The sequence below is a fragment of the Podarcis liolepis genome (genome assembly GCF_965112155.1).
Source record: "Podarcis liolepis genome assembly, chromosome: 11".
NCBI lineage: Eukaryota > Metazoa > Chordata > Lepidosauria > Squamata > Lacertidae > Podarcis > Podarcis liolepis.
In genome coordinates, this window is record NC_139565.1 from 53,098,731 (window position 1) to 53,111,122 (window position 12,392).

The 12,392-nt window shown below is 51.3% G+C and overlaps 1 protein-coding gene across 3 annotated transcripts in view; it reads right to left on the reverse strand.

Moving 5' to 3' along the window:
• DCC (DCC netrin 1 receptor) overlaps nt 1–12,392 on the reverse strand; it is a gene marked incomplete at its 5' end in the record, with an annotated part of 945,448 nt that overhangs the window by 30,488 nt on the left and 902,568 nt on the right. For all 3 annotated transcript variants that reach the window (XM_083465695.1, XM_083465694.1, XM_083465696.1), the window contains 2 exons: nt 554–709; nt 12,128–12,244. In XM_083465695.1, coding sequence (XP_083321821.1) covers nt 554–709; nt 12,128–12,244 — 273 coding nt within the window. The remainder of the gene's footprint in view (nt 1–553; nt 710–12,127; nt 12,245–12,392) is intronic.

Below are 12,392 nucleotides of genomic sequence, written 5' to 3' on the forward strand. Positions count from 1 at the left end.
ATGGGTGGTGCTGTGTGTTAAACCACAGAGCCTAGGGCTTGCTGATCAGAAGGTCGGCGGTTCGAATCCCCGCAACGGGGTGAGCTCCCGTTGCTCAGTCCCTGCTCCTGCCAACCTAGCAGTTTGAAAGCACGTCAAAGTACAAGTAGATAAATAGGTACTGCTCCAGCAGGAAGGTAAACGGCGTTTCCGTGCGCTGCTCTGGTTCACCAGAAATGGCTTAGTCATGCTGACCGCATGACCTGGAAGCTGTATGCCGGCTCCCTCGGCCAGTAAAGCGAGATGAGCGCCGCAACCCCAGAGTCGGCCATGACTGGAACTAATGGTCAGGGGTCCCTTTACCTTTACCTAAGCTTTTAGATGTGCTTTCATGAAACAATGAATTGGAGTATTCCATTATTTCCACCTGTCAACCCAATTCATCTGGCTCTAGGGGTCATTTCGCTTTAAAAATACATTGTTGCTGATGGGATAACACTTGTAGCATCCATTTTGTGTCTTAGTATTTCAGAGTCCTGAAGCTGAGGGGGAAAAGAGAAAACACTTTACTTACTTCTTCCTGTTCCAAATGTCCGGTCAACCGAGAGCGTTGGGAATGGCACAGGTCGGAGTGTGAACTGAGGGTGTGGGTATCCACATGTGGGGGATGGGAGGATTCCTGGGTATTGAGCACTTTCAAGCGTTGGCACTGGGATGGCACTCACCACAGCTGGAAATAAAAAAAGGGACAGAATAGTCTTAGTGCTGTGGATTCCCACAGAAGACTCACGAGGATATTTCCGTTCCACCTTAAAAGGGAGCAGGATGTTTGTGTCACAGCCTGTGTATTTCCTGTTCACAGGATGTTTATGTTTGCTATTGCTTTCGTTTCTCTGTCTGTCTGGAGGCACTGACACAGGCAGTCATGTCTTTCTTTGTTCTGATCAATGCTGAATAAAGCTTGTAAATAATGCTCTCCTGAGTGCAACTTTTGGTTGTGCATTATCTGCTGATAAAGAGTGTGCATCGGCTCTAGAATGTTCTGGAGCTCATGTCACTAATTGCTGATACTGCGTGACTATGGGAGGTCGATGGATCGTCCGGCAGCCGGCTTGGGGGCCATGATGGACTTCATCTCCCTGGCAGTATCCCAACAGTTTGGGCCCAGAATTAATTCAAAGGAATGGGGTGATGATTATTATCATGGCTGTTTGGGCGAGGGAGACTCTTTCTGAGAGGTGGGAGACATGATGCTTGGCAGAGACTCCATTGTAATATTGGAGCCTCATTGCTGGCTAGGAGAAAATAAAAGCAAAACTGCTCAATCATGTCAAAATCAGCTGCTCAAAAGAAAGAAGGCACATGATGAATTAAATTACAAATCAAGTTGATGCTATTCATAATAAAAACTGATCAATTAGCGCTTATTTAAAGTTCAGCACAGCCTCCAAATTAAGAGCGAGGCATGATTTAATGGCAGTGAGTAATTGGAAGATGCCCACTACTGTCAAATCCATGCGAGCTGCAGGAAGGTAGAATTAAAATGTGAAATTAATTTTGTTTTAAAGAAGAAAAAGAATTCATCATAGTTCATTTCTTTTTTTCCTATAGTGGTCTGGAAAATTAGAGAATAACATATTTAATGCACACCATAGAGAGCAGATGGGAAAGAAGGGCTGGGGAGAGTGGAATCCATCTTGATCATTTTGTTCCTTGAATAAGCATGAGGGTAAAGGGAGTTTATTTAGAATACATCACTCGAGGATCTCAAGGTCAGAATCATATATCTACTGCAATCATTACTATAGCTAAATTTTACAGTCACAATGATCAGCGCCAATTCAAACTGGTAATTTGCTTCTCTAAATGCTATTTTTTCAGGTGACTGTAATAATAAAAACAAAAATATCATTAAAGTATGCAATAATACATCTCTGATGGCAAGCAGAATAGGCTCAGAAGACTGCAGAGATTGTGAGAGTTATCAACGTGTTCCTTTGTATTTCTACACAGTTACCACATTTCTCAAATGAGTCCTTCCCTAGGCACCTCCAAACTTTTATTAAAAATCAATTTACAAAAGATACAAAAGCATCTAAGTAAAATATAACAGCAACATAGTAAGGGCAAAATAAACACCGCAACGAGAAGGTCTTACCCAATGGTAAAACTGTTGGGTAAGAAGAGCTGGAGCTGGCATGGTTGACATTCTGGCCCCAGCTTCATAGCTGCCTGACATTGATAGGATGTTAGCCTGCTACTGCAATTCACGGGTGTCAGGGGTTCAGGAGCAGAGACGCAGAGAAGGGAGGAGACAGAGAGCGAGGGGGAGGAATACGAAGGAAGGATGAGTGGGGATGACGACCCGAGATCACCGAGCCTGTCTAGCGAGTCCGAGGATTCCCAGAAGGGAGCGCCAGCAGCCAGAGCAAGGGGGGAGAGCAGGGGGACACCCCAGGAAGAAGGGTCCAGAGAGGGATCAGAAAGCAGCAGTTGGAGATCGGGACCCACGTTCCCAGCCGGGAGCAGCGGGGAGAAAGGGGACCAGATATCGGGCTCCGGAGACTTTCAGAAGGAGGGAGGGCATGAGTCAGGAGTAGTCACGCCCACCTCGGGGAGCGAGGAAACGATCAAGAGGAAAGTGGAGAGTTGGGCGCGCGCGCCAAGTTCAAATGTAACGGAAGCTGGCGCAGCCAGCAGCCCAGAGAGTGAACCGAGTCCCAAAGCCCGCCGCAAGGAGGCGGAAGGGTCAGGGGGGTCCGCGTCAGAAGAGAGTAGGAAAGGAGAGACCCAGGGGGGCAGGAGGACCCAGAGACGGAAGGAAAGGCGCAGGAGGTGGAGCAAGGCTAGGGTATTAAGCTGGTGCGCTAGAGGCGGAGACTCAGACGGGTCTTCGTCGTTCTGACCTAGAAGAAGTAGGGCTGCACGTTGCAGTTTGGAAATGGAACCTGTAATCCAATAAAGACTCTTTGAAACTGAACGCTGGCTGACTTGGTCCTATGTGAGCTGGGACTGGGCGGCAGCCCTGACAGTAAGACCCGTCTCTCAAGCTTCTGACACCTGATACCTCGCAGCGGAGACAGAAGCAGCTGGAGGAGGGGATCGGTGTGTGGGAGCAAGCTCACGACGGTTGGCAAAGATGACGGAAGCAGAGAAAGTTTCAGCGCTGCAACAGGCAGTTACCCAATTGAATGCGGAGGTACTGGCATCCAAGAAAAGGGAGGAGGATGTGGCAGCCGCCTACCGAGATCTCCACGCCAGGTTTGAAGCATGGGTTAAGCATGGGCAGCCAGGACCCAGACCGGAGGGGGTTGGGTTGGCACGGAGAGCAGGAGGGCTGGTGGCTCACTTCGATGGGAATTTACAACAGTACCCCAACTTTCGAGCAGATGTGATGTGCGCACTGCAACTGCTGGCAAAAGACTTTAGAGATGAGCAAGAGAAAGTGGGGTTTATACTGTCCCATTTGCATGGGGATGCGAAGGCGTGGCTGCGCAATTTGTGGAGGGATAAAGATCCGGCGCTTCAGAGTGCAGATGCCTTTATCAAAGCGATGGATGCATGTTTTTTGTCTACCATTGATGTGGATCTTGCCCGACGGGAGATTCATGGACTGAAACAAGGGAGGGCGAGCGTCCGGCAGTACCACGCCCGCTTTTTTGCGCTGGTCAGTGCATTGGAATGGGACCGGGACTCGCCCCCAGTCAGGGACCTGTTCTGGGAGGGTCTCAGCTCTGCTGTGAAGGATGAAATTGCGAGGGGGGAGAGGCCCCGAAGCACGCAGGAGGTGGTCCAAAGGGCGCTGACTGTGGGGGTGAGGCTGGAAGAACGTCCATGGTGCAGAGATGAAGGACGTGGAGGGCGCGAAGCAGCGAGAAGTTTCTCTTTCGTTCCAAGGGAAGCAGCGCGTGCGCAATCCACACCTCCGCCAGGAGGGGGAGTGGAACCTATGGAAGTGGGAGGCGCCAGGGCTCAGTCAGCTAGCAGAGCCTCTGCACCGACAGCAGTCAAGACTAAACCTCCTAGAGGGACCAGGAAGTGTTACATATGCGAGAGCCCTCAACACTTGGCGAAAGAGTGTCCCCAGAGGAGCTCCAAGCACACTGCAGCCTCCGCAACGGTGAAAGTGGCCACACAATGCAGCGAAGCTCAGCAGGGAAACGACGATGTCTGGCTGGAGACAGAGGCACTGGGGCCCAGCCAGACGCATCAGTGAAGCAGTCCCCAGCGATATTGCAACCCACGGACCCCCTCCCACCCAAACCAGTAGTGCAACTCACAGCGTCTCTCCAGCTACCCAATGGAGTCACCATCGAAGTGCCGCTTTCTGTGGATTCTGGAAGCAACGCAGACTTTATAGCACAGGATTTTGTGGAGCAGCACGCTATAAAGCTGCTGCCTGCCACTCTGCCCCTGCAAGTCGTCACAGTGGATGGCAGAGAGTTGCTAGGGGGGCAGGTGGTGAAGCAGACGCCACCAATGGTGATGCAACTTGGTAACCACAGGGAAGTCATCAGTTTTAATGTCACCCGACTGTCGGACACGCCCATTGTGTTGGGCATGAGTTGGCTGGACAGGCACAGTCCAACGCTGGCTTGGTACCAGAGACAGCTGATCTTCGGCTCCTCTTACTGCGCAGAACACTGCATCCTGCCCAGGCAGGAGGGGGAGGAGGAGGACTCACAACTGCAGTTGGGAACGTTGCAAGCAGTTCCCCACAAATACGCGGACTTTCTGGAGGTCTTCTGTGAGAAAGAGGCAGACAAGCTACCACCGCACAGGCAATATGACTGCAAGATTGACCTCCTGCCAGGGGCGACGCTGCCGAAGGGGAAGCTATATTCCATGTCTGAGGACGAACTACAGGAACTCAAACAGTTCATCGATCACAATTTGCAGCGCGGTTTCATCCGGGAGTCCAGCGCAGTAGGGGGCAGTCCTGTTTTCTTCGTGAAGAAAAAGGACACGCCCCAAAAAAGATTGGTCGTGGATTACCGCCTCTTAAACAGAATGACCAAGCCCTCCGATTTCCCTATGCCCAGGATTGACGACCTGCTGGCGACGGTGCGCAAGGGACGCGTGTTCACCAAGTTGGACCTGCGAGGAGCGTACAATCTCATCCGTATGAGGGAGGGCGATGAGTGGAAGACAGCCATGTTCACGCCTCTGGGCACCTACGAATATAGAGTTATGCCTTTTGGATTGCAAAATGGCTCCCACGTTTTTCAAGCTTTTATGCATCACGTGTTGGCGGGACTCCTCTACAAGAAGTGCGTCTGCTTTCTGGATGACATCCTGATATTCTCTGACTCGCAGCAAGCACACGACCAGGACGTTCGGGAGGTGCTGAAGAGGCTGCAGCAGCATAGACTGTACGCCAAACTGGAGAAGTGCCAGTTCGACACGACGGAGGTGGATTTCTTGGGTTACAAGCTGTCGGACAAGGGGCTAGCCATGGACAGCGCCAAGGTTCGTGCGGTGTTGGATTGGAAGAGCCCGCGCAACCGGAAAGAGGTCCAGAGGTTTGTCGGATTCGCCAATTTCTATCGCAAGTTCATCAAGGGGTTCGCGATGCAGACGGCAGCTATTACGGACACGCTAAGCTCCAAGAAAAAGAAATTCATCTGGACGGAGCAGGCGGAGCGGTCCTTTCAGACACTCAAGCGTCTCTTCGCGTCGGAAGAGCAACTGCTGCATATCGACCCCAGCAGACCGCTGAGGGTGGAGACAGACGCGTCCGATAGAGCAGTGGGAGCGGTACTGCTGCAGAAGGACCCGCAGGGGGTCTGGAGGCCGGGGGCGTTCTACTCCAGAAAGCTCAGCAAGTCGGAGCAGAACTACACCATCTGGGATAGGGAGCTGCTTGCCATTCATGCAGCTTTCAAGGCGTGGAGGCACTTCCTGATCGGCGCCAAGCACACGGTGCAGGTCTGCACGGACCACAAGAATCTGGAGCACTGGCGCACGGCTCGGTTCCTGAACCAGAGGCAGATCCGTTGGGCGGAGTTCTTTGCTGACTTCAATTTCCGCATTGAGTACGTCCCGGGCGACACCAACATCATGGCGGATGCCCTGTCCCGAAAACCGCAGTACCTCGAAGAGGCGACGCCAGCGGCGGCCATGCACATCTTCGCGCCAACAGCGTGGGCGTGCGCTTCAGCCACAGTAGACCTGGATGCGGTGCGAAGGGCGTTGACGGACGACTCATTCGCGCAGGCGAAGATGGCAGAGGTGCACAAGGGCACGGCGAAGGGCGACGAGTTCCAGATACGAGACGGCTTGCTCTTACGTAAAGGGGCCGTCTACGTGCCGGGAGACGAACTTCGCGCCCGGGTACTGCAGCAGCTGCACGACGCACCCACGGCCGGGCACTTTGGCACAGAAAAAACGGTGGAATTGGTCGCAAGAGACTTTTGGTGGCCCAGACTGAGGGGGGAAGTCGCGGACTACGTCGCGAGGTGCGACACCTGCCAGAGGGCCAAGCCGGTGCACAAACCACCGGCGGGACTGCTGGAACCGCTGCAAACGCCGTTTGAACCATGGGAGAGGGTGGCCCTGGACTTTGTCACGGATCTACCCAGCTCGAGAGGCAAGACAGCTGTACTAGTGGTGGTGGACTTGTTCACCAAGATGGCACATTTCATACCGTGTGCGAAGGTGGCCACGGCAGAACAAACAGCCAAATTGTTCATAGATCACGTGTTCAAAGTGCACGGGCTGCCACGGTCTATACTGTCCGACCGCGGACGCCAGTTCATCTCGAATTTCTGGCAAAAGCTGATGGGCTTCCTGAACGTCAAGATCAACCTGACATCGGCAAGGCACCCGCAGACCAACGGGCAAGCGGAGAGGGTCAATGCCATCATGCAGCAGTACCTGAGATGCTATGCCAATCAACAGCCGGCGACGTGGGTGGATTACCTGCCGCTCGCCGAATTCGCCTACAACAACACGAAACACGTATCCACAGGGGTGACGCCGTTCTTCGCCAACAATGGGAGGAATCCCAGAACCTTCCCGGGACTGGACAAAGTGGGGGAAGGGGAACCACAGACGGCGGACGCTTTCGCATCTGAGTTGCAAGAGGTCCACGATCAACTCAGACGGCAGCTGGAGCTGGCGAAGCACGCATACAAGGTCCAAGCTGACAAGCACAGGCGAGTTGGCGAGGAGATCCGAGTGGGAGACTGGGTCTGGTTGGCAGCCCACGCGGTGCCGACCCGATCGTTAGCCAAGAGGAAGCTAGGGCACAAGCAACTCGGTCCATACCGAGTCGAAGCGCAGATCAACCCGGTGGCTTTCCGGCTGGTGCTACCAGAGGGTTCCAGGATGCATCCGGTGTTCCACAGGTCGGTGCTCACTCCCTACAGGGCACCGCACAGGTTCCAGGAACCAGGAACGGCACCGAGTCAGTCTCCGGAGCGGACGGAGGTGGGAAGATTGCCACAGCAGGACCCCATCAACGAAGTCACGGAGATTTTGGACTCCAGATGGGGGGAAGACGGAGTAGAATATCTACTAGCAAGGGAGGGCACCCGGGCCAGTACTAATAGCTGGGTGCCGGACTACGCCTTGGAGGAACCCCTGCTCAAGGATGAGTTTCATGCCCTTTTCCCACACAGACCTATGCCAGCGGGCTTCTTCGACGACTGGTTGTTCACGCCCACGCTTTCCTCCAGCACGTTCCATGGCTTCGACTCGGAAGGGGAACCCGCACCGCGCACACGTTCCCCAGAGGGGTCACCGGAGGGTTCGGCGTCCGACAACTCGTATTGGTGGGACGATCGGCCAGAGGAGCAGTGGCGCCGGAAGTGGCAGGAGACACCAGGTCCAGCGACAGACGCAGAGACGGACATGGACGTTTGCGGGGAGGACCTTGGTTTCGAGCACGGCGGCACCGAGATGGAGGCGGAGGAGACCACCGTTGACGAACGCGGGGAGGAAGACTCGGAGGTCTTCAGTTGGCGGCCAGCAACGGGGAGTGAACTGTATCCGACATTCACTCCCGTGATGATGGAGCACCCACCAACCACCCTTGAAAGCGGGGAGGGGGGAAGGGGGGGCTTCGAGGGGGGGATGGATGTCAGGGGTTCAGGAGCAGAGACGCAGAGAAGGGAGGAGACAGAGAGCGAGGGGGAGGAATACGAAGGAAGGATGAGTGGGGATGACGACCCGAGATCACCGAGCCTGTCTAGCGAGTCCGAGGATTCCCAGAAGGGAGCGCCAGCAGCCAGAGCAAGGGGGGAGAGCAGGGGGACACCCCAGGAAGAAGGGTCCAGAGAGGGATCAGAAAGCAGCAGTTGGAGATCGGGACCCACGTTCCCAGCCGGGAGCAGCGGGGAGAAAGGGGACCAGATATCGGGCTCCGGAGACTTTCAGAAGGAGGGAGGGCATGAGTCAGGAGTAGTCACGCCCACCTCGGGGAGCGAGGAAACGATCAAGAGGAAAGTGGAGAGTTGGGCGCGCGCGCCAAGTTCAAATGTAACGGAAGCTGGCGCAGCCAGCAGCCCAGAGAGTGAACCGAGTCCCAAAGCCCGCCGCAAGGAGGCGGAAGGGTCAGGGGGGTCCGCGTCAGAAGAGAGTAGGAAAGGAGAGACCCAGGGGGGCAGGAGGACCCAGAGACGGAAGGAAAGGCGCAGGAGGTGGAGCAAGGCTAGGGTATTAAGCTGGTGCGCTAGAGGCGGAGACTCAGACGGGTCTTCGTCGTTCTGACCTAGAAGAAGTAGGGCTGCACGTTGCAGTTTGGAAATGGAACCTGTAATCCAATAAAGACTCTTTGAAACTGAACGCTGGCTGACTTGGTCCTATGTGAGCTGGGACTGGGCGGCAGCCCTGACAACGGGCAAGAATTTTTTATCCGGCATTCAATTTATATCATGACCTGATCTTATTTTGTTCTGATTAGATTGCTGTTATAGTAAAGTAAGTATTGTGAATGTGAAGCATATTATTTATAATCTCCATGGATTTAATTGTGCAATCACTTCATTGCTTTCCCCACAACCCCATATATATGTTTGAGATGCTCCTTTGCAACAGTGAATGTGCACTTTTTGTAGTGGGAGTAGAAAACCACAGGGCAGCTCCCAACCACTAGCCTGTGAATAAATTACTGGCTGTTCGGCTTTCTCTGTCCTCCTTGCCACCTGTGCTTTGAAAGGAAAACGAAGACTTGAAGTTTCTCCCTGCTGCTGGATTCAAACACAAATTACCCATAGCTATCCGATAGGTAACCTCTTTTTGAAAGGCAGTGGCACAAAAGCAAAGCAGATAAAGAATTTTCACATTTGTGGCCTTTGAAACGGTGGAACATAAATGCTGTTGAGGATTAAACAAGAAGATTAAACGCTATTTGTGAGTTGAGGACGGGTGGGCAGGGGGTGGGGTGGGTTGAGAGAGAGAGAGAGAGAACGAGAGCAAGACCGTCATTAGAAAAAAAGTGGCAGCTGTCTCTCTTCTGCCCCCTCCTTCTTCCCAGACTTCCACCTGACAAATGGATAAATAAGTTTGCATCCATGTCATGCCAGAATCCTCTATTGCAACAAGCTCAATGGTAGCCCAGCTGATTTATGCTGGCACAAGTGAGTGAAGATTCAATTTCATTTTGTGCAATTATAAAAGGCATGGCTTTTACAAAGCAATTATAGCACAGATAAACAGATTACACCTACAGATTGTTGTTTTCTGAAAGAACATTTTACAACAATGGCTTATTATACATGATATAGAAGTTGTGTGTGTGAGAGAGGGGGGTGTTGCTAGCGTTTTCCAAATTCAAATCAGGAAGAAGTGGCAAAAGCTGTTCTAACAAAAAGACAATGCTATCTTCTACTACTTGACTCAGATTAACACCAACCCATTTTTTCAGATGCAGCTGGCACACTTGATATGGCATAATTCTGAACTGTACTACTTTGGACTGTAGGTCATGGTAGAGAGTCATGTTTTTTGAATGCACCAGCTTGAATACAATGCAAACAATAACAATAAATCACTGCATGTGTTCAAATAACACACCAAGGTAGGAACATCTTGATGCACTAGCTTTTTATGAAAATGGGGAACCGGTTCGTCCTACCTTTTTGCAGTCCACAGTGTTATCTGCCAATTTGTTAGAGCCTAAAAGATTAAGTCCACAACTTTTTGGGGAGTGGGCGGGGCCCTTTTAGAGCCAACATTGTAGATAGATGTTCAGATGTTATTTGTGGCTTGAAGCATCCTCAACCAACTTTGACTGTTCTGCCAACTTCGCTCTATCCTAGACAAGTTAGGTCTGGCCACAGCTATCAATACCTTGATAATACCAAGATTAGATTACTACATTGCACTTTCTTTAGGGTCGCCTTAGAGGATTATATGGGATGCAGGTGGTGCTATGGGTTAAACCACAGAGCCTAGGACTTGCAGATCAGAAGGTCGGCGGTTCAAATCCCCGTGACAGGGTGGGCTCCCATTGCTCGGTCCCTGCTCCTGCCAACCTAGCAGTTTGAAAGCACATCAAAGTGCAGGTAGATAAATAGGTACCGCTTCGGCGGGAAGGTAAACGGCGTTTCCATGCGCTGCTCTGGTTCGCCAGAAGCGTCTTAGTCATGCTGGCCACATGACCCGGAAGCTGTACGCTGGCTCCCTCGGCCAATAAAGCGGGATGAGAGCCGCAACCCCAGAGTCAGTCACGACTGGACCTAATGGCCAGGGGTCCCTTTACCTTTACCTTAGAGGATTATCCAAATAATTTTGGCTTGATAGAGCAGGCCCCTTATTTTCATCTTACAGCAACCAGAATTTAATACTTTTAAAAAATGTAATGTGCAGGGCATTGCCTTTTTTCATTGAAAAACGTGATCCTTGACCTGTTCTCTGAAGGAGTCCAGTCCAGAATTCTATAAACTCATTCTGTGCAGTTTGTTGAACAGCGTCTGCTTGCAGCTCAGAAACCAATTACATCCTTATTAGCTTCTGGTAATTACTCCCTGATTAAAATGATCTGGTGCTGCCATGTATTCCAAATTATTGTTGTTGCAGGTTACTCCCCGTCTTTCTCCCTTACCCAGCAATTTGTTTACATTAGGCTTGCATAACTTTTGACCTTCCAGGAAAGGGACTATTCCCCTTCAGCTACATACAGGTGAACTCTGCAGGCACTTGATCAGCCTCCCATTTTTGCTTGTAGCCTGGGAACACCAAAAAGTAAAAATAAAATAAAAATCCCAAGGGGTGGGGTTACTGAGCACCTGGAATGCCACTATAAATGCTTGGTGATTTCACATTGACCTGGGTGGGTCTGGAAATGCCAGCTGGATCATGTTGCATCCATGCAGTGGCAGCTGCATTGGCACCATGCCTATCTGTTTCTTGGCCCATTTTAAGGTGTTGATATTGACCTTTGAATCTAAAATCAGACGTAGCCAATGTGTGCCTTGCAGATGTTGCTGGACCACAGCTCCCATCTGTCTCAGTCAGCATAGCCAATGGTTAGGAATGATGGGAGTTGCTGTCCAACAGCACCTGCAGGGCACTGCATTAACTGCCCCTACCTCAAACTAGTTCATGAAGAAAATCCCCAAACTCAGTTCCATGGGTGACTCTGGGTCATATCTATGCGGAAGCCTATCTTAAACGTTTAAGTGTCTATATGCTTATCACATTTATAAATTTTAAATTTATTGTTGTACATTGTTTTAACTGTTTGTTTTCTTTCTGGGACTGTACCCCCAAGTGTGTTTTATAAGCTGGTCTCCAACCGTAATAAATTATCTATAATCTATCTATCTATCTATCTATCTATCTATCTATCTATCTATCTGTCTGTCTGTCTGTCTGTCTATCTATCTATCTATCTATCTATCTATCTATCTATCTATCTATCTTCTCTTCTTGGGAGAAAAGCAATGACAAACCTAGACAGGATCTTAAAAAGCAAGTCTTGATCATCAGGTTCTAGGCTCTGTGGTTTAACTCACAGCGACACCTGCGTCCCTTGCATCCCTTTCAGAATTAGGGTGGGCTTTATCCTTTAGGCGAAGGAACCTGTAGCTTTGCTACATCATCCCTGACATTGGTCATGCTGGCCAGGACTGATGGGAGGCAAAGTCCAATAACATCTGGAAGGCCACAAGCTCCCCACCCCGGCTGCAGACACACAACTTACAAGGATTGCTGGGCTGTGAGTCCATTGGAATCATGAGCTTGGTGCGTGTTGCTCTGCGGGCCGCCAGTGACCGTTCCAACGTGGACATGCTGCTCCCCACTTCTTCTGTGTCCGGAGCTGGGAGATTGAAATATAAAGGTTAAATGACAAGGGCTCCAAACATCAAGCTGAGTAGGTACCCCCCAAGAGGGCTCCGTGCAAGACAGAAGTTCCCCCATATCTTCCTAGATGGAAAATGCTGGTCACTTGGTAAGCATTGTTGCCT